At 51.5% G+C, this 22645-nt stretch overlaps 2 protein-coding genes across 2 annotated transcripts; both read right to left on the bottom strand.

Moving 5' to 3' along the window:
* Positions 1 to 3482: 3482 nt before the first annotated feature.
* On the bottom strand, positions 3483 to 3887 carry LOC120634442 (the record flags this gene model as incomplete). Its single annotated transcript, XM_039905009.1, has 1 exon — positions 3483 to 3887. A coding segment is annotated over one exon (405 nt), but the record flags the coding sequence as incomplete, so codon positions are not given.
* A 15922-nt stretch (positions 3888 to 19809) lies between these two features.
* On the bottom strand, positions 19810 to 20214 carry LOC120634440 (the record flags this gene model as incomplete). The annotated part of the gene is made up of 1 exon (XM_039905008.1): positions 19810 to 20214. A coding segment is annotated over one exon (405 nt), but the record flags the coding sequence as incomplete, so codon positions are not given.
* Positions 20215 to 22645: the final 2431 nt, after the last annotated feature.

Consider the following 22645-nt stretch of genomic DNA (forward strand, 5'->3'; position numbering starts at 1 on the left):
TGCTCTTCCCCTCCTTCACCTTCGGACCCCTGCTCTTCCCCTCCTTCACCTTCGGACCCCTGCTATTCCCCTCCTTCACCTTCGGACCCCTGCTCTTCCCCTCCTTCACCTTCGGACCATCCCCTCCTTCACCTTCGGACCCCTGCTATTCCCCTCCTTCACCTTCGGAACCCTGCTCTTCCCCTCCTTCACCTTCGGACCTTTGCTCTTCCCGTCCTTCACCTTCGGACCCCTGCTCTTCCCGTCCTTCACCTTTGGAACCCTGCTCTTCCCGTCCTTCACCTTCGGAACCCTGCTCTTCCCCTCCTTCACCTTCGGACCCCTGCTCTTCCCCTCCTTCACCTTCGGACCCCTGCTCTTTCCGTCCTTCACCTTCGGACCCCTGCTCTTCCCCTCCTTCACCTTCGGACCCCTGCTCTTCCCCTCCTTCACCTTCGGACCCCTGCTCTTCCCCTCCTTCACCTTCGGACCCCTGCTCTTCCCCTCCCAACCACTCTGCTCTCAACGATGTATTCCCCTCATCCCCACCCGTAACCTCTATTGTATGTATTCCCCTCCCAACCCCCATCAAATTTTGGCCCAATAACTGTAAAATTTTCTAAGTTGTCCTTTCTCCAGTCTGACGCCTTTAAACCCTTGCCACATTTCCTGCTTCACCTCACTTTAGCCTAGTTGACTCTTCCCGTATTGCAACCCCCCTTAAATGCTGCTTTGCTTTTATCTCCCGTGAATTTATCATTTCAGCCCTATACCCTGGCCCTGTACTCTCTTCGCTGTGCATTCTCCCCTTACCTTGATTGTAATCATCATCCCTTGCAAATTCTTTAAATATTCGCCCTTTAGCCGTTTCTCCTGTCAATTCTTTCTTAGTTTAAGCGAATAAATTTCATCTAATTGCTCTCCACCTTTAATCTTTTAACTTCTGTATTTTTCGGAGCAAACAAAACTACAATGTAATTCAATCAATTTATTATTGTTTCATACAACAACCAGTATATTTTATTCTGACATTGTTTTAGTATAATTATCTTATCAACGATACGCTGCTTCGCTTTAATTTTAATTTTGTAAAAATAGTATTATTTTAATAACTTATCCCATTCTTTGAGTACAGATTTAATCAGACAACTGTCTGTACGCTGGGGTTTTATAGAAAAAGTCGCAAATTTTTAGCTGTTTCACAAATTAAGAAAAGTAGCGAATTGTTTCCGGTAATAATGGACTGGTCTCCGTGTCCGCAGAGGCTACCCCGCCACTGTGCTGGGGGTGATCCCCTACGCGGGGGTGTCTTTCTTCACCTACGACTCGCTGAAGCACTGGTACCTGGGTGAGTCGCGGGACATTGCTACACGTGTTTAACTCACGACAGCGACAGAATAAAACATGGTGGTGATACTTCCGCGGATGAGCTCCGTTTCAAATAGCTGTTCATGTTGAATGATATGTAAACGAAAGAACGATTGAACGAAAGAGCGAACTATGAGAGCGGAAAATTTGTATTACCATTTTATTACCTATAATCTCTAAAGTTTTATATACACATTAAGCACCTTAATGAATGAATACACATTTATTATACAACAGACCAAAGTATAGAACAAAATAACATAATACGTAATAAATACATTATTTTAAATTAAAAAAAAAACTGACTTCAACATACGCCCAGGAACTTAAATACAAAAAAAAATTTGCTACTTTGGGTTACATTATTGTTGATTTTTTAATAACAGCAAATCGGTTCAGGCGTCTTCGAGTAATCGGGTAATACATTAAAAAAAAAAGATTCCGACGAATTAAGAAACTCTTCCTTCTTGAAGTCGGTTAAAAAGCCAGTGGCCTCGATCTCTTCAAGGCAACCAATGGCGTGAAACACATACCTTGTAGAATCCTGTTAGTGAGGTAAACTTGCGACGTTGCTACGTGATTCACCATCATCTTCATCCATAGCTTGAATGTCCCATTGCTGGGTACACGCCTCCTCCCTCTTATAGTAGAACTACTTTTAATATCACAAGTTAGTAATAACGGGGACCGACACTTTAATGTTCTGTTCAAGCCACTGGGGCTCAGACCCCAAATTTCCTATCTCCGTGGGTGTGCTAATATATAATAAACTCTGTACTAAAATCTGTGTGGTGTATAACGATGACAGAAATTGTATAATCCACCATGCAGATCCGGTTTAGATCCCACAGGGCACGTGCATACGTAAAGCCAAATGGTTTGACTGGAGCTATATTATATTGGTAATCGTTGATTACTGCGGTTACCTGTCAATGTAAATACGTAAGTAAAAACAAAAAAGTTTGATCTGGCGATATTAAAAAATATAAGGATTGGATGTTATCTAACCTAACCTATTTTTTTTTTTTTTTTTTTTTAACGCTGGGAAATGCGTTTATGCATCCCCTCCGGAAACAGCGCATCCGAAGCTGCGCCGTTTCCGGAGGGGTATGTGGGACTCACCGGCATAAAGCGGCCAGAATACCCACTAAAACCCAGCGATGTTCCTACTGCCTAAGGTGGCTCCCGAGGTGCCTCAAGGCCAGCGCCAGGACTCTTCCCGGGACTCCATCCGGTCCCGGTGCCTTCTTGCACCGCCGCAGGTGGTTCCACGCTTCTCCTAATTCATCCTCTGTGACCGGAGGGGCTTCCATCGACTCTTCTCGCTCCCCGAATGATGGAATCGTCATAGTCGGGGGCGTAAAAGCTGGTGGTTGAGGAAAGAGTCCAGACACCACCCGATTAAGGAGCTCCGGCTCCATGGAGTTCATGGGTGGGGCACTCCGCATCTTACCTCTGACGATGCGGTATGGCCGACCCCATGGATCCCTATTCAGGGTTGCCAGGAACTCCTCGCTGGCGGAGTCCTTGGCATTAGCGATGGCCACCTGGAATGCCCTTTTTGCCCTCTGGAGCTCTTTATATAGGCGATCCTCTTCCGGCGCGTCCAGTGGCCTTCTTCGGCGGCAGCGGGTGTAAGCCCGGCGCGCCCGATTACTGTCGCAACGGAGAGCAGCAATTTCTTGCGACCACCAGTAAACCGCCTTCCGGGCTGGGAGGCACCTGGTCCGGGGCATCGCTGCATCACATACCCTCTTCAATGCGATGCGGAAACGCCTCGCCCTCTCCTCAACATCAGTCAGCACCGGGGTGGCTGCGTTCCAGGCCTCAACAATGGCTCCTTCCTCCACCATTTCACGGTCGAGGCGGGCTAGGGACCATCTCGGAAACACTACTCTCCCTCCTCCGGTCTGACTTTGAGGCAACGAGCAGGATGCGGAGACTCTCCACCGGATGTACCGATGGTCTGACAGAGTCTCCACTTCCTCGAGGACGCGCCAATCCTGGGCACGTGAGGCGATGGCAGGGGTAGCGAATGAGACATCCACTATTGACCCCCCCTGCCGTCGCACACAGGTGTTTGCGCGTCCTTGGTTGAGAAGGACCAGGCCGACCATGGCAGCCCAGTTCTCCAACTCAACTCCCCTCAGATCTGTTATGGGGGATCCCCACGCCGCAGACTTCGCATTTAGGTCCCCCATCAGGATTACCTGGGTCGGGGCCGCACCTCTCACCACTGGCTCCAGACTTCTAAGATAAGCCTCGAAGGCAGACAGGGGTTTGTTTGGGGAGAAGTATACTCCAATTAGTGTCACCTCCCCCCACACGACCGCTACAAACCCTGGTCCGCTGCGTTGTGGAACCAGTGGAATTCCATGTGCCGGCACCACAACAGCCACCGATCCCTCGACGTCACCAGCCCAATTTGATTGAGTAGGGATGAAGTAGGGCTCGGCGGCTGTCGCCACTTGAATCTGCCACTCCGCCATGTGTTGTATCAGGAGGTCCTGGGCACGGGCGCAGTGGTTCAGATTGGCCTGCAGAAATTCGCTATGGCGTATGGTCATTAGTCGCCATTTCGATGTCCTCCTGTGGCGGTTCTTGTCGACCTCTTGAAGAGCCTGGGGCCCGAGTCAAAGGAGCCTCCTTACCCTTCGTTGGAGGCGGGAAACACTTAAGCCCTCCCATAACATGACCAGCTTTCCTGCCCATTTGCGTGCAGATTGCACATTTAGGCTCATCCGAGCACGAGGCCGCCTTGTGCCCTTCCCTGCCACATCTGAAGCACAAAGTGCTCCGGTCGGCAGGTGATGGGCAGAGAGCCCTTGTGTGACCCACCCCCATGCACTTAAAGCAGCGCATCGGGATAGGTTCCAAAAGGGTAACACGGGCTGACGACCACCCAACGACTATCCTTCCCTCTGCTACGAGTAGCTTCGCTGTAGTCACAGGGCATCGGACCAATATCGATCCAGTCCCGCTGGGTCCCGCCCGAATAGCACCAGCTCTAACCTGCTCCAGTGGAACACTTCCCATTTGCGCCACCACCCTCTGCACTTCTTCAGGTGTGACGGACTCGTCAATACCAGCGATCCTCAGTTCTGCGGTTTTCATGGGCCGTGTAACCGTCACCCATTCGCCGACCAGGCCTTGCAGTTTGCCCGCCAGCTCATCTGCAGCCTTGGCGCTGTCGGCCCCCGGAACCTCAATAACTCTGGCCCCGGTGGCTGATTTGCGCACCCGTACATGATCCACTCCGACCTCCTTCAAGGCCAGGCCCGCGGTGGCTGTCTTCATGACCGTCGCGTAAGTTTGGGTTGCGACGACTTCTGGCCTCAGGGTGATAACGACCGCTGAGGACTTTGGAGGGCTCAGTTTACCCTTGCGTTTAGCCGGCGTAGCCTTAGCAGGTGCGCAGGCTGAGTTAGGAGCCTTGGGCTTAGTGGACTTAGCCGTCTTGGCTTTAGCCTTCCTCCCAATTACCTTTGACCAGGCGGGTGGGGTTGGTGGGGCTGGAGCGTGGTCTCAGTGGCTTCAGCCTCACGTGGCTCTGCACTACGTGTGGAGACGCTGCACTCTGTCTGCGGCGCAGCGGTAGGCTTAGTGGTCTTAGTTCCTGCCGCCGAGCGAGTCTTTGCTGGACGCGCAGGCGAAGGGCCCGCTGATGGCTCATCGGGAGAGCGGCGGGTAACTGCTCCTTTCTTTTTATCAGCCGCGAGTGGCGGCCTCAAAATGGGCTCCTGTGGGAGTCGCTTTTCCAGCTGCTCGAGGCGGTCATTTACCATCCCCCCGATGGATATAAAGAGATCCCTCTTTAAGGTCTCAAGCATCTCGCCGAGTGCCGGGGAGCTCTGGGGATCCATGCCCAGATCGGGCTGACCCACTGGTGCAGGGGATTTTTCCCTTGCAGAGAACGCGAACCGGAGGGCCTTGACCTCCGCTCTTAAGGCGGCCATCTCCTGTCGCATCCTCCTGTTGTCTGCCCGGAGCCTTTGGGCTTCCTCGTCAATCGTCATTGCCTGTAGGGCGTCCATGGCTGCGCGGATTTCTTTGGTAGCCCGGTTTATTTCACCCTTCACGCCGCCCTTGAGGTTGTTGGACTTCTGAGTCTCGCACGTTATCGAGGAGACCGCACTCCTGGCCCTGTCGATGAGCTCGTCTTTTGTTGGGCCATATTCGCCATCGGCATTCATGGTCACTTTAGCCCTATTGATAGGACTCCGTTCTCGCACACCTTCATCTACTCTTTCAGCCCGAGCCCTTCCCACTTTGTTGTTACTGCAGACTCAGTCTCAGGCTCCACTGCGACAGCCTTCAACGAGGGCTCTCCTTCTTCCTCTTCCCGTGAGTCCACCTGATCATGGGGCCGCTTTGATACGGCTCCGGCTACCTTCCAAGGCTCCACTAAGGCCTCCAAAACTCTGTCACTATCGTCTGAATCAGTGTCCATTAGAAGCTCATTAACCTTTTCCTCCTCCGTTGGCTTAGGCAGAACAATCTTCAGCCGGTAAGCCTGTCCTTCTCTCTTCCTTCCTCTCTCTTCCTCTCCTTGCGGGCCTTCTAGCCCTCTAATATTACTATTCTTTCTAATTTTATTTATTTCCATATTTGATCCCACGAGTATGGGGGAAATATTCAGTCCATCCGGGTGGTGCCCCCTGCACCCAGATAAGCCAAAGCGTAACTCGCCAAAGGGTGTCGGCCGGTACCCTGACGGGGGTCGCACTAGAGACTGAACTACCCATCAGCCATGCATCCCCTCGCGGTGCGCCGCCGCTTGGGATTCGGGGTGATTTTTATAGAGGTTTTCTTCCTCGCAGTCCGGCCGGTTAAGGACCTCGACCTCGACCAAAAAGTCCCGGTCAATGCGCGACAGCGACCAACGAGGACCGTCCTCTCGCAAGGGGGTTGGACCGCTCGGGAGAACCGAACTTGCGGAGATGTCGAACCTCAAGTATCTGTGGTCCGACAACGTCTCCACGTTCTCCAGCACCTTCCAGCCCCGAACACGGCGCGCCAGGGCAGCATCTGCGAAAGTGACGTCCACAATGGACAAGAGCGTCTGCCCAGATCGGTGCTCCATACAGGGCCATCGACCGCACCACTCCTGTGTACAGGCGGCGGCAGCCAACGCCAGGTCCGCCCAAGTTAGGGAGGAGCCGACTCAGCGCCCCTGCAGCCCCGATGAGTTTGGGGGCAACCTAACCTAACCTAACCTAACCTTTTTTTTTTTGTCGCTGGGAAATGCGTTTAGGCATCCCTCCTGGAGGCTGTGCAGCCAAAACTGTGCAGCCTCCAGCAGGGTATGTGGGACTCGCTGGCCGATGATGTATCAGCCAGAATACCCACTAAAACCCAGCGGAGCCGCCCGCGCCCAAGTTGGAGCGTCAAAGGATCGCGGTCGCATGCAACTTTGACGCCCCGGCGCACTCGTCGGAGGCACGCAGTGGTGTCTACGGAGGTGGCATTAGGTGCGCATATCTGCGCCGCCTGCCACCTGTTCTCCTTCTTCGGAGGGGAAGAGCATCAGCCGCCTGCTCTCTCTCCTAACCTAACCTAACCTAACCTAACCTAACCTAACCTAACCTAACCTAACCTAACCTAACCTAACCTAACCTAACCTAACCTAACCTAACCTAACCTAACCTAACCTTTTAAAACTAGTTTGGATTCCTTTAGACCTCAGCCCACCGGCAACTACGACTAACTAAACACTGATCTAGCTATCTGGCTTTCATCAGTGCATCAACAGCAGCATAACTAGTATTAAAATAGTAATGAGTTTTTATTAATGCATATATTCACATTAAATCTTGAATCTAAAGTCTAAAGGTGTCAAAACTAGATTTAGGTTAGGTTAGGTTAGAACATGAATACGAGGGGTGCCTTTAGGCTAAAAGATAGCCCAGCCTGCGAATGTGACCCAAACGAAACAGAAACTGTCGAACACCTTATAGTAGAATGCCCAAGATTCTCGAACCATCGCTACGAGCTCGAACATCAAATCGATCGGGAAATCTCAACTAGAAGCTTCCACGATCTCGTAGCGGATCCAGAGAGAAGACCAGACTTCCTGAGGTATGTGGAGAAGATCTTCCTCATTGCCGTCAGGAGAAACAGCAACCCGACGCCGCCAAGCCCAGACTTGAGCAGGACCACCCAGGCCCCGTTACCCCAACAACCCTGCCCGGTGCAGGATATGCCTACCAGGCAGCTCTTGCTAATGGCAGAAAGGGGAAATCCGGGGTTAAGAACCCGTGGTGTGGCACTGTTTATGGATAACAGCTCTGAGAGATTGGGGATAGGCTTCTGCATCGCGAGCGACTCGAGCAGGGTGATGATATCGCCAGGACTCGCAGCGCTAGCGAACGGAAGCACTTCCAAAAATACAATTCGACGCAAAATCTATGAAGCCCTGCCAGAAGTTACAGTAGCTCAACAACCCTGTAGAATATTGCGCACAAAGAACAAAGTTGTCGCAATATTCAACTGGAATCTACTGGAACCACCATTTGCCAGGGCCAGCTCAGTACTAACATCATTCTGCAGCACGGGCGACACACCTGCCCGAATAATTAGCGTCGACGCCATGGCGGTGGGCTATACAAAAGGAACAATAGAGGACTACCTTGGTTGCATAGACGCATCGAAAAAGCACCAGGTAGTTGTCTACGAAAACAGGGGAGAGGACCTTAGTTACCTCAAACCCAGGAAAAAACCCAGCGAAACACCTGACTGGGAAAATGTTCCACCCACCATCATGGTTACTCAGGAGCGGAAAAGCGGCACGGAACAGCTGACACAAAAGTGGCAGGAGGCCGAGAAAACTCAAGGGGAGTCCTCCCAGACAACCTCTGCGCCGACACGTGCCTTTAAAACAGCCATCAGCACGTTCAAATCGGCAATAGCAAGCATGTCTGGCGAAAAATCAAAAAAGAGAGCCGAGTCAATGACGCAAGAGGTGGGCAGTGCACTGGCCGCTTTCTTGAAGCCCAGGCCACAGCCCAAAACTTCACCCAGCGACAAACGGACTAACGCCGAAAAAGGCCTGGTCGAACCGCCGACCCTCGGAGTCGTAGTAACACCAATGGACCACATCATGAATGCATTCTTGGAGTTCATGGCTCTCATCAAAGCTGAGCTAGAGGTCAGCCGGAAGACCTGCCATGACATCCTGCAGGCCTACAAACATCAAAACACTGGCCTCTTGACGGTGAGACTCCAGGAAGCTGAAGCGGTTATTTACGACAACGGACGTCGGCAAACTCTACATGGAAATGTAGAAGAACTCGACCACATGGCCGCATACAGCGCAACAGCAGGTTTTGTCGAGGTGGACGAAGAGGCGGAAGCAGAAGATAATAAGCCGCGGTTCAAAACACCATCCACCGACCCAATAGTTGTCCTGGCAAAATGCACCAACATAATGCTGGGACAGAGAATCCTCGAACAAGGCAATAAGATAGCGAAGGACGAGAAGGAGCCCCTGAAATCCTGGAAAGCACCCAAAATCACCTGGGTAAACGGAGTTCCTGGCTGTGGGAAGACCACCTGGATAGTGAGGAACTTCGAGATAAATCGTGACGTGGTTCTAACAGCAACCACGGAGGCCAAAAAGGATTTGAAGGAGAAGCTGCAGGCAAAGTACGGAGCGGCATCAACACTCAAAGTCCGCACCATGGCATCGGTCTTGGTAAATGGATTCAAAGAGCAAAGCGAGAGGCACTGCGAGCGCCTCATCGTGGATGAAGCTCTCATGAGCAACCCAGGATCGATAATTATGGCCGCGAAACTTGCTCATGCCAGCGAAATGCTCATAATTGGCGACGAAAACCAGGTGCCCTTCATCGACCGTAGTAACGCTTTCTCATTAAAGTACTCCCGCCCTAGCGTATTCCTCACTATCAGCAAACAACTGTTGTGCACGCACAGAAACCCCATGGACGTGGCGTATGCGCTCAACGAAGTGTATGATGGCATATACTCGTCCAACGTTCGGATACAGTCCCTGACCCTGAAGGACTACACTGGTGCCGAGATCCCTAAAGAGACAATTAACACCTTGTACCTTACCCATACCCAAAAAGAAAAGGCTCTCTTGAAGTCCTTGGGATATGGAACGGGACAGGGATCACGAGTGAACACCATCCACGAGGCCCAGGGTCTGACATCCGAATATGTGGTGATAGTGCGCACTACGGCCAAAAAGTCGCGTATCCACGACGAAATTCCCCACGCGATTGTTGCGGTGTCACGGCACACCATCAGCTGCATATACTACACCGACGACAACACGTTCCCCCGAATAGGACGGCCTCCGTCTTTGGAAGGGCAACTTTGAGCCCCAACATGCCAATTCGGGTGACCATCAGCTCGGTGGCCACCGTAGCCCTCCTCACCGACTCCTCATAACTGCTTCCCCGGACGGCAACCATGGTGTCGTCCGCGTAACAAATAATTACCATCCGGGGCAGCAGAACCGGACGAATTGCCCAATCAAAGCCCAGGTTCCACAGCAGGGGTCCGAGAACCGATCCCTGCGGAACCCCACAAGCCATACGCCTCTCCTGCCTCGCCCCGTCCTTTCCCTGATAGACCACTACCCTTTCCTCCAGGTAGTGCCCTATCATTCGGCGCAGGTACAGGGGCACCCGATGATATTGGAGCGCCTCCTCTACCACGCTATACGGCAGGGTGCCAAAGGCATTGGCGATATCTAGTGATACCGCCAATACCCCGTCGCTTTCCTTCTGCGCTCCTTCGCAGAAACTTTTCAGAGCACCAACGGCATCTATCGTCGACTTGCCTACCCTAAAGCCGTACTGGTGTTCCGAAAGATCAGGGCCCTGCAGAGCGAGGTGCTGGTTAATACGAGAGGCCAGAACTCTCTCCAGCATCTTGCTCACCTCATCAATAAGGACAATTGGTCTGTATGCCGAAGGAGAATCAGGAGAACGACCCTCCTTCCGCAACAGCACCAAGCGTCCCTGTTTCCATACTCTCGGGAACCGCCCCGCCTCCAGGCAGTCATTAAATAGCTGCCTAAGGTGGCTCCCGAGGTGCCTCAAGGCCAGCGCCAGGACTCTTCCCGGGACTCCATCCGGTCCCGGTGCCTTCTTGCACCGCCGCAGGTGGTTCCACGCTTCTCCTAATTCATCCTCTGTGAATGGAGGGGCTTCTATCGACTCTTCTCGCTCCCCGAATGATGGAATCGTCATAGTCGGGGGCGTAAAAGCTGGTGGTTGAGGAAAGAGTCCAGACACCACCCGATTAAGGAGCTCCGGCTCCATGGAGTTCATGGATGGGGCACTCCGCATCTTACCTCTGACGATGCGGTATGGCCGACCCCATGGATCCCTATTCAGGGTTGCCAGGAACTCCTCGCTGGCGGAGTCCTTGGCATTAGCGATGGCCACCTGGAATGCCCTTTTTGCCCTCTGGAGCTCTTTATATAGGCGATCCTCTTCCGGCGCGTCCAGTGGCCTTCTTCGGCGGCAACGGGTGTAAGCCCGGCGCGCCCGATTACTGTCGCAACGGAGAGCAGCAATTTCTTGCGACCACCAGTAAACCGCCTTCCGGGCTGGGAGGCACCTGGTCCGGGGCATCGCTGCATCACATACCCTCGTCAATGCGATGCGGAAACGCCTCGCCCTCTCCTCAACGTCAGTCAGCACCGGGGTGGCTGCGTTCCAGGCCTCAACAATGGCTCCTTCCTCCACCATTTCCCGGTCGAGGCGGGCTAGGGACCATCTCGGAAACACTACTCTCCCTCCTCCGGTCTGACTTTGAGGCAACGAGCAGGATGCGGAGACTCTCCACCGGATGTACCGATGGTCTGACAGAGTCTCCACGACCCAAAGCCACGACCCAGGCCCGGCCGGGAATGCCGTCGGGTCCCGGAGCAGTGTTTTTGGCTCGAAGCCGCAGCAGCGCCGCCCTCAGTTCTCCCTCGGTGACTTCGGGCGCGCCCGTAAAAGACGCGTCCGCAGCACCGATGGGTGGCGCCATACACGGTGGCTCCAAGCCATCCCTCCTGGGGAACAGAGTCCCCACCACTAACTCCAGTTGCTGAGGCTGAAGAGATTCAGTTAGCGGTGGGGCCCTGGGGCGAAGCTTACGCCTAACCATTTTGTATGGCCGGCCCCAGGGATCGGCGTCGAGGCTAGCCAGCATCTCCTCCTCCGCCAGATTCTTGGCTGTTGCCACTGCCACCTTCAAGGTCCCGACGGCTTCCCGGTAATTGCCGTACAGGCGCTGCTCCGCGTCTGCGTTCCGCTGACGCCGTCGTCTGCACCGGGTGTACTGGCGTCTCGCAGCCACGCAAGATTTGCGCAACTGCGCTATTTCGCTGGACCACCAGTACACTGCACCCCTCGGAGGCTGAGGACCGATCCGTGGCATGGCCGCGTCGCAAACTTGCAACATGGCCTGGCCGAGGCACTCGGCTTCCTCCTCACGTCACGTGCCCGGGGACAGCCCATCGAGGGCTGTCCCCGGGCACGGGTCGGCTCACTATTCGGGTAGCCGCCGGGATGGAGGAAACCTCGAACCGAATGTAGCGGTGATCCGAGAGGTTTTGGGCAGAAAATGGTAAGGGCCTACCGAACGGTCTCCTTGAACGCCGTTCTGCTCCTGGCGGGGATACTTCCCCTCGATCTCAGAGTTTGGGAAGCAGCCTCTCTGTATGAAGTGAGAAGGGGTGTTACTCTGCCGGAGCTGGGGGACAGGGAGGTAGAAAGAAGTGCCAAGTATGCCACACTACCACATCCGGCAACAAATAGAGACTACAAATTCACAAGCCTCACGGATCAGGAAGAAGTAAACAGGCACAACGATCAAGCAGTGAGAATCTATACAGATGGTAGCAAAATTGAGGGCAAGGTTGGCGCAGCAATATCCATATGGAATGATGTGTCTGAAACCAAAGCCCTGGTAGATTGTGTTTCGGCCCGCTGTAGCAAAACCGACATTTCATACCCGCGTCCGTGTTAGATTCGCTTTGTAATAACACATGAGATTTGTTTACATAGTTTACGGCATATTTTCGCTTTGAAAAGTTTTGATCGGCTTTGATGCTATTAATATTAATCGCGGTTTTTGTAGTTTTAACTGCTTCCTCTTTTAAAAAATCGGATAATATTACGAGTTTGGCTTTAGATCCGTCGGTTATAAGCGGATAGCTGTAATCCGTCCATTTTGATAACAAAACCGTTGGGAACTTAGACAACACGGCCGACATGATATTCATGTTTTTTAGGTACTCATCTTCACCGATAGCGAGGACTGCTGCGACGAAATTTTGAACTTTAACGGAAAACTTGACTATATCCTTATGATATTCCTGTGCCATTGCTGGAAGCTTCTGGACATCTTGTACTATTCTAGTGATAATAATATCGGGGTTACCAAATTGTAGCTCCAGTGCTGACATTACTATGTCCGGTGTGGTGGCGCTAATCAGCAGCGCCGTGACGGCTTCCTTTGCTGGTCCGCGGAGGTAACTACGTAGCCTCCACAGATTCTCCCTGGGGCTAAAGCTACATACTTTTGTGGACTCGTCGTAAGCTTGCTTAAAATAAAGCCAGTCCATGGGGTCGCCCTCAAACGTTGGTAGATCCTTCTGTGTGCTAATACGGCTTAAAAACTTATGTGTTTGTGCATGTGGTGCGTTGTGCTTAGCAATAGTTGCCATTTCTTTGAGTGCGCTAGCCAGCATGTGTACAGTCCCATCAGTGCCACCGCCTATAGCGGCGGGCGGGCACAGCTCGCCTAAATCTGAACCATCCTGCTGGACGGGCTGTGCTGACTGCTCGTGCTGACTGTGCTCTAACCATTTCTCTACAGAACTATTATTATTGCTACGCACCTCATGCTCCTCCGGTAGTGGACTGTATGCTTCCTCATCTAGTGCTGCCATATCAGCTTGCAACCTTTTCTCAATTAGCTGCATCTCAATACGCGCTTTCGCCTCCGCTGCCTCTAGTTCCAGCCGTGTCTTTCTTGCTCGGATGGATGCTGAACTTGACTTTCTCGACGTGCCATTGCGTGTAGAAGCCCTACTCGGTGCCACTGCGTGGCCGCTAGTGCTCTTAACACTAGTAGCTGGTTCTACTTCATCGAAAAGCCTTTTTCTAAGCTCCTCCTTTAGGGGTACCTGCTTTTTCACCTGCTTACATGTGTGCTGGCTCTGCTCCTGCTCCTCAACTAGGTCCTGTTTCTTCACAGTGTTCACCATATTTGGCGGTGGAGTTTGGAACATACCTTGCGATCCGGCTCGAAGGACCACTTGTAGGGGCCAGGGCAAGTGAAAACACAGGGTTTCTTTAAGTGACTTGGCTGACAGAACGTGTGTAGCGGTTGGCAAAGTTTAAACGATGCGGCTGCGGTCGGTTGCGGTGAACGTCTACAATTTGAACCGCCGCGGACGTCAGAATAACGGTTTGCCGCCCCCGCCACCTACGTTCCGTTTTTAGCACATTATTTATTAAAACCATAGACAATCATTTATTTCAGCTTAAATTATATAATATTAATTATTTATAATTTATTAATTAATAATTAACAAGAGGGCTTTTTGCGTCGCTAACACCCTCCTTCACCTTCGGAACCCTGCTCTTCCCCTCCTTCACCTTCGGAACCCTGCTCTTCCCGTCCTTCACCTTCGGAACCCTGCTCTTCCCCTCCTTCACCTTCGGACCCCTGCTCTTACCGTCCTTCACCTTCGGAACCCTGCTCTTCCCCTCCTTCACCTTCGGAACCCTGCTCTTCCCCTCCTTCACCTTCGGACCCCTGCTCTTCCCGTCCTTCACCTTCGGAACCCTGCTCTTCCCGTCCTTTACCTTCGGAACCCTGCTCTTCCCGTCCTTCACCTTCTGAACCCTGCTCTTCCCCTCCTTCACCTTCGGAACCCTGCTCTTCCCCTCCTTCACCTTCGGACCCCTGCTCTTCCCCTCCTTCACCTTCGGACCCCTGCTCTTCCCCTCCCAACCACTCTGCTCTCAACGATGTATTCCCCTCATCCCCACCCGTAACCTCTATTGTATGTATTCCCCTCCCAACCCCCATCAAATTTTGGCCCAATAACTGTAAAATTTTCTAAGTTGTCCTTTCTCCAGTCTGACGCCTTTAAACCCTTGCCACATTTCCTGCTTCACCTCACTTTAGCCTAGTTGACTCTTCCCGTATTGCAACCCCCCTTAAATGCTGCTTTGCTTTTATCTCCCGTGAATTTATCATTTCAGCCCTATACCCTGGCCCTGTACTCTCTTCGCTGTGCATTCTCCCCTTACCTTGATTGTAATCATCATCCCTTGCAAATTCTTTAAATATTCGCCCTTTAGCCGTTTCTCCTGTCAATTCTTTCTTAGTTTAAGCGAATAAATTTCATCTAATTGCTCTCCACCTTTAATCTTTTAACTTCTGTATTTTTCGGAGCAAACAAAACTACAATGTAATTCAATCAATTTATTATTGTTTCATACAACAACCAGTATATTTTATTCTGACATTGTTTTAGTATAATTATCTTATCAACGATACGCTGCTTCGCTTTAATTTTAATTTTGTAAAAATAGTATTATTTTAATAACTTATCCCATTCTTTGAGTACAGATTTAATCAGACAACTGTCTGTACGCTGGGGTTTTATAGAAAAAGTCGCAAATTTTTAGCTGTTTCACAAATTAAGAAAAGTAGCGAATTGTTTCCGGTAATAATGGACTGGTCTCCGTGTCCGCAGAGGCTACCCCGCCACTGTGCTGGGGGTGATCCCCTACGCGGGGGTGTCTTTCTTCACCTACGACTCGCTGAAGCACTGGTACCTGGGTGAGTCGCGGGACATTGCTACACGTGTTTAACTCACGACAGCGACAGAATAAAACATGGTGGTGATACTTCCGCGGATGAGCTCCGTTTCAAATAGCTGTTCATGTTGAATGATATGTAAACGAAAGAACGATTGAACGAAAGAGCGAACTATGAGAGCGGAAAATTTGTATTACCATTTTATCACCTATAATCTCTAAAGTTTTATATACACATTAAGCACCTTAATGAATGAATACACATTTATTATACAACAGACCAAAGTATAGAACAAAATATATCTCTTCAAGGCAACCAATGGCGTGAAAAACCCGTGTGTATAAAACCATTTTACCGTTTACTTGGAATAGCAATGTCAATGGGAAGTTAGCAATATGCGGTCGATGGCTTGAGTTGTAATGGATGAATTAAATGAATGAATCGAGCTAAATCTGTTCCGCAGAGTACACGGGCTCGAGCCCGCGAGGCCTCACTAACATGGCGTTCGGCGGCGCGGCGGGCGCGCTCGCGCAGACCGCGTCGTACCCGTACTTGAATGACGTATATTTTGTAAAGTTGGCTCGTGGTACGTGGTGACGTAGATACTTGCTCGACGAACAAGCTCCTACACATACCTTGTAGAATCCTGTTAGTGAGGTAAACTTGCGACGTTGCTACGTGATTCACCATCATCTTCATCCATAGCTTGAATGTCCCATTGCTGGGTACACGCCTCCTCCCTCTTATAGTAGAACTACTTTTAATATCACAAGTTAGTAATAACGGGGACCGACACTTTAATGTTCTGTTCAAGCCACTGGGGGCTCAGACCCCAAATTTCCTATCTCCGTGGGTGTGCTAATATATAATAAACTCTGTACTAAAATCTGTGTGGTGTATAACGATGACAGAAATTGTATAATCCACCATGCAGATCCGGTTTAGATCCCACAGGGCACGTGCATACGTAAAGCCAAATGGTTTGACTGGAGCTATATTATATTGGTAATCGTTGATTACTGCGGTTACCTGTCAATGTAAATACGTAAGTAAAAACAAAAAAGTTTGATCTGGCGATATTAAAAAATATAAGGATTGGATGTTATCTAACCATAGACAATCATTTATTTCAGCTTAAATTATATAATATTAATTATTTATAATTTATTAATTAATAATTAACAAGAGGGCTTTTTGCGTCGCTAACACCCTCCTTCACCTTCGGAACCCTGCTCTTCCCCTCCTTCACCTTCGGAACCCTGCTCTTCCCGTCCTTCACCTTCGGAACCCTGCTCTTCCCCTCCTTCACCTTCGGACCCCTGCTCTTACCGTCCTTCACCTTCGGAACCCTGCTCTTCCCCTCCTTCACCTTCGGAACCCTGCTCTTCCCCTCCTTCACCTTCGGACCCCTGCTCTTCCCGTCCTTCACCTTCGGAACCCTGCTCTTCCCGTCCTTTACCTTCGGAACCCTGCTCTTCCCGTCCTTCACCTTCTGAACCCTGCTCTTCCCCTCCTTCACCTTCGGAACCCTGCTCTTCCCCTCCTTCACCTTCGGACCCCTGCTCTTCCCCTCCTTCACCTTCGGACCCCTGCTCTTCCCCTCCCAACCACTCTGCTCTCAACGATGTATTCCCCTCATCCCCACCCGTAACCTCTATTGTATGTATTCCCCTCCCAACCCCCATCAAATTTTGGCCCAATAACTGTAAAATTTTCTAAGTTGTCCTTTCTCCAGTCTGACGCCTTTAAACCCTTGCCACATTTCCTGCTTCACCTCACTTTAGCCTAGTTGACTCTTCCCGTATTGCAACCCCCCTTAAATGCTGCTTTGCTTTTATCTCCCGTGAATTTATCATTTAAGCCCTATACCCTGGCCCTGTACTCTCTTCGCTGTGCATTCTCCCCTTACCTTGATTGTAATCATCATCCCTTGCAAATTCTTTAAATATTCGCCCTTTAGCCGTTTCTCCTGTCAATTCTTTCTTAGTTTAAGCGAATAAATTTCATCTAATTGCTCTCCACCTTTAATCTTTTAACTTCTGTATTTTTCGGAGCAAACAAAACTACAATGTAATTCAATCAATTTATTATTGTTTCATACAACAACCAGTATATTTTATTCTGACATTGTTTTAGTATAATTATCTTATCAACGATACGCTGCTTCGCTTTAATTTTAATTTTGTAAAAATAGTATTATTTTAATAACTTATCCCATTCTTTGAGTACAGATTTAATCAGACAACTGTCTGTACGCTGGGGTTTTATAGAAAAAGTCGCAAATTTTTAGCTGTTTCACAAATTAAGAAAAGTAGCGAATTGTTTCCGGTAATAATGGACTGGTCTCCGTGTCCGCAGAGGCTACCCCGCCACTGTGCTGGGGGTGATCCCCTACGCGGGGGTGTCTTTCTTCACCTACGACTCGCTGAAGCACTGGTACCTGGGTGAGTCGCGGGACATTGCTACACGTGTTTAACTCACGACAGCGACAGAATAAAACATGGTGGTGATACTTCCGCGGATGAGCTCCGTTTCAAATAGCTGTTCATGTTGAATGATATGTAAACGAAAGAACGATTGAACGAAAGAGCGAACTATGAGAGCGGAAAATTTGTATTACCATTTTATCACCTATAATCTCTAAAGTTTTATATACACATTAAGCACCTTAATGAATGAATACACATTTATTATACAACAGACCAAAGTATAGAACAAAATATATCTCTTCAAGGCAACCAATGGCGTGAAAAACCCGTGTGTATAAAACCATTTTACCGTTTACTTGGAATAGCAATGTCAATGGGAAGTTAGCAATATGCGGTCGATGGCTTGAGTTGTAATGGATGAATTAAATGAATGAATCGAGCTAAATCTGTTCCGCAGAGTACACGGGCTCGAGCCCGCGAGGCCTCACTAACATGGCGTTCGGCGGCGCGGCGGGCGCGCTCGCGCAGACCGCGTCGTACCCGTACTTGAATGACGTATATTTTGTAAAGTTGGCTCGTGGTACGTGGTGACGTAGATACTTGCTCGACGAACAAGCTCCTACACATACCTTGTAGAATCCTGTTAGTGAGGTAAACTTGCGACGTTGCTACGTGATTCACCATCATCTTCATCCATAGCTTGAATGTCCCATTGCTGGGTACACGCCTCCTCCCTCTTATAGTAGAACTACTTTTAATATCACAAGTTAGTAATAACGGGGACCGACACTTTAATGTTCTGTTCAAGCCACTGGGGGCTCAGACCCCAAATTTCCTATCTCCGTGGGTGTGCTAATATATAATAAACTCTGTACTAAAATCTGTGTGGTGTATAACGATGACAGAAATTGTATAATCCACCATGCAGATCCGGTTTAGATCCCACAGGGCACGTGCATACGTAAAGCCAAATGGTTTGACTGGAGCTATATTATATTGGTAATCGTTGATTACTGCGGTTACCTGTCAATGTAAATACGTAAGTAAAAACAAAAAAGTTTGATCTGGCGATATTAAAAAATATAAGGATTGGATGTTATCTAACCTAACCTATTTTTTTTTTTTTTTTTTTAACGCTGGGAAATGCGTTTATGCATCCCCTCCGGAAACAGCGCATCCGAAGCTGCGCCGTTTCCGGAGGGGTATGTGGGACTCACCGGCATAAAGCGGCCAGAATACCCACTAAAACCCAGCGATGTTCCTACTGCCTAAGGTGGCTCCCGAGGTGCCTCAAGGCCAGCGCCAGGACTCTTCCCGGGACTCCATCCGGTCCCGGTGCCTTCTTGCACCGCCGCAGGTGGTTCCACGCTTCTCCTAATTCATCCTCTGTGACCGGAGGGGCTTCCATCGACTCTTCTCGCTCCCCGAATGATGGAATCGTCATAGTCGGGGGCGTAAAAGCTGGTGGTTGAGGAAAGAGTCCAGACACCACCCGATTAAGGAGCTCCGGCTCCATGGAGTTCATGGGTGGGGCACTCCGCATCTTACCTCTGACGATGCGGTATGGCCGACCCCATGGATCCCTATTCAGGGTTGCCAGGAACTCCTCGCTGGCGGAGTCCTTGGCATTAGCGATGGCCACCTGGAATGCCCTTTTTGCCCTCTGGAGCTCTTTATATAGGCGATCCTCTTCCGGCGCGTCCAGTGGCCTTCTTCGGCGGCAGCGGGTGTAAGCCCGGCGCGCCCGATTACTGTCGCAACGGAGAGCAGCAATTTCTTGCGACCACCAGTAAACCGCCTTCCGGGCTGGGAGGCACCTGGTCCGGGGCATCGCTGCATCACATACCCTCTTCAATGCGATGCGGAAACGCCTCGCCCTCTCCTCAACATCAGTCAGCACCGGGGTGGCTGCGTTCCAGGCCTCAACAATGGCTCCTTCCTCCACCATTTCACGGTCGAGGCGGGCTAGGGACCATCTCGGAAACACTACTCTCCCTCCTCCGGTCTGACTTTGAGGCAACGAGCAGGATGCGGAGACTCTCCACCGGATGTACCGATGGTCTGACAGAGTCTCCACTTCCTCGAGGACGCGCCAATCCTGGGCACGTGAGGCGATGGCAGGGGTAGCGAATGAGACATCCACTATTGACCCCCCCTGCCGTCGCACACAGGTGTTTGCGCGTCCTTGGTTGAGAAGGACCAGGCCGACCATGGCAGCCCAGTTCTCCAACTCAACTCCCCTCAGATCTGTTATGGGGGATCCCCACGCCGCAGACTTCGCATTTAGGTCCCCCATCAGGATTACCTGGGTCGGGGCCGCACCTCTCACCACTGGCTCCAGACTTCTAAGATAAGCCTCGAAGGCAGACAGGGGTTTGTTTGGGGAGAAGTATACTCCAATTAGTGTCACCTCCCCCCACACGACCGCTACAAACCCTGGTCCGCTGCGTTGTGGAACCAGTGGAATTCCATGTGCCGGCACCACAACAGCCACCGATCCCTCGACGTCACCAGCCCAATTTGATTGAGTAGGGATGAAGTAGGGCTCGGCGGCTGTCGCCACTTGAATCTGCCACTCCGCCATGTGTTGTATCAGGAGGTCCTGGGCACGGGCGCAGTGGTTCAGATTGGCCTGCAGAAATTCGCTATGGCGTATGGTCATTAGTCGCCATTTCGATGTCCTCCTGTGGCGGTTCTTGTCGACCTCTTGAAGAGCCTGGGGCCCGAGTCAAAGGAGCCTCCTTACCCTTCGTTGGAGGCGGGAAACACTTAAGCCCTCCCATAACATGACCAGCTTTCCTGCCCATTTGCGTGCAGATTGCACATTTAGGCTCATCCGAGCACGAGGCCGCCTTGTGCCCTTCCCTGCCACATCTGAAGCACAAAGTGCTCCGGTCGGCAGGTGATGGGCAGAGAGCCCTTGTGTGACCCACCCCCATGCACTTAAAGCAGCGCATCGGGATAGGTTCCAAAAGGGTAACACGGGCTGACGACCACCCAACGACTATCCTTCCCTCTGCTACGAGTAGCTTCGCTGTAGTCACAGGGCATCGGACCAATATCGATCCAGTCCCGCTGGGTCCCGCCCGAATAGCACCAGCTCTAACCTGCTCCAGTGGAACACTTCCCATTTGCGCCACCACCCTCTGCACTTCTTCAGGTGTGACGGACTCGTCAATACCAGCGATCCTCAGTTCTGCGGTTTTCATGGGCCGTGTAACCGTCACCCATTCGCCGACCAGGCCTTGCAGTTTGCCCGCCAGCTCATCTGCAGCCTTGGCGCTGTCGGCCCCCGGAACCTCAATAACTCTGGCCCCGGTGGCTGATTTGCGCACCCGTACATGATCCACTCCGACCTCCTTCAAGGCCAGGCCCGCGGTGGCTGTCTTCATGACCGTCGCGTAAGTTTGGGTTGCGACGACTTCTGGCCTCAGGGTGATAACGACCGCTGAGGACTTTGGAGGGCTCAGTTTACCCTTGCGTTTAGCCGGCGTAGCCTTAGCAGGTGCGCAGGCTGAGTTAGGAGCCTTGGGCTTAGTGGACTTAGCCGTCTTGGCTTTAGCCTTCCTCCCAATTACCTTTGACCAGGCGGGTGGGGTTGGTGGGGCTGGAGCGTGGTCTCAGTGGCTTCAGCCTCACGTGGCTCTGCACTACGTGTGGAGACGCTGCACTCTGTCTGCGGCGCAGCGGTAGGCTTAGTGGTCTTAGTTCCTGCCGCCGAGCGAGTCTTTGCTGGACGCGCAGGCGAAGGGCCCGCTGATGGCTCATCGGGAGAGCGGCGGGTAACTGCTCCTTTCTTTTTATCAGCCGCGAGTGGCGGCCTCAAAATGGGCTCCTGTGGGAGTCGCTTTTCCAGCTGCTCGAGGCGGTCATTTACCATCCCCCCGATGGATATAAAGAGATCCCTCTTTAAGGTCTCAAGCATCTCGCCGAGTGCCGGGGAGCTCTGGGGATCCATGCCCAGATCGGGCTGACCCACTGGTGCAGGGGATTTTTCCCTTGCAGAGAACGCGAACCGGAGGGCCTTGACCTCCGCTCTTAAGGCGGCCATCTCCTGTCGCATCCTCCTGTTGTCTGCCCGGAGCCTTTGGGCTTCCTCGTCAATCGTCATTGCCTGTAGGGCGTCCATGGCTGCGCGGATTTCTTTGGTAGCCCGGTTTATTTCACCCTTCACGCCGCCCTTGAGGTTGTTGGACTTCTGAGTCTCGCACGTTATCGAGGAGACCGCACTCCTGGCCCTGTCGATGAGCTCGTCTTTTGTTGGGCCATATTCGCCATCGGCATTCATGGTCACTTTAGCCCTATTGATAGGACTCCGTTCTCGCACACCTTCATCTACTCTTTCAGCCCGAGCCCTTCCCACTTTAATCTTTGCCTTTGTTGTTACTGCAGACTCAGTCTCAGGCTCCACTGCGACAGCCTTCAACGAGGGCTCTCCTTCTTCCTCTTCCCGTGAGTCCACCTGATCATGGGGCCGCTTTGATACGGCTCCGGCTACCTTCCAAGGCTCCACTAAGGCCTCCAAAACTCTGTCACTATCGTCTGAATCAGTGTCCATTAGAAGCTCATTAACCTTTTCCTCCTCCGTTGGCTTAGGCAGAACAATCTTCAGCCGGTAAGCCTGTCCTTCTCTCTTCCTTCCTCTCTCTTCCTCTCCTTGCGGGCCTTCTAGCCCTCTAATATTACTATTCTTTCTAATTTTATTTATTTCCATATTTGATCCCACGAGTATGGGGGAAATATTCAGTCCATCCGGGTGGTGCCCCCTGCACCCAGATAAGCCAAAGCGTAACTCGCCAAAGGGTGTCGGCCGGTACCCTGACGGGGGTCGCACTAGAGACTGAACTACCCATCAGCCATGCATCCCCTCGCGGTGCGCCGCCGCTTGGGATTCGGGGTGATTTTTATAGAGGTTTTCTTCCTCGCAGTCCGGCCGGTTGAGGACCTCGACCTCGACCAAAAAGTCCCGGTCAATGCGCGACAGCGACCAACGAGGACCGTCCTCTCGCAAGGGGGTTGGACCGCTCGGGAGAACCGAACTTGCGGAGATGTCGAACCTCAAGTAT

This window comes from Pararge aegeria, chromosome 24, assembly GCF_905163445.1.
Source record: "Pararge aegeria chromosome 24, ilParAegt1.1, whole genome shotgun sequence".
NCBI lineage: Eukaryota > Metazoa > Arthropoda > Insecta > Lepidoptera > Nymphalidae > Pararge > Pararge aegeria.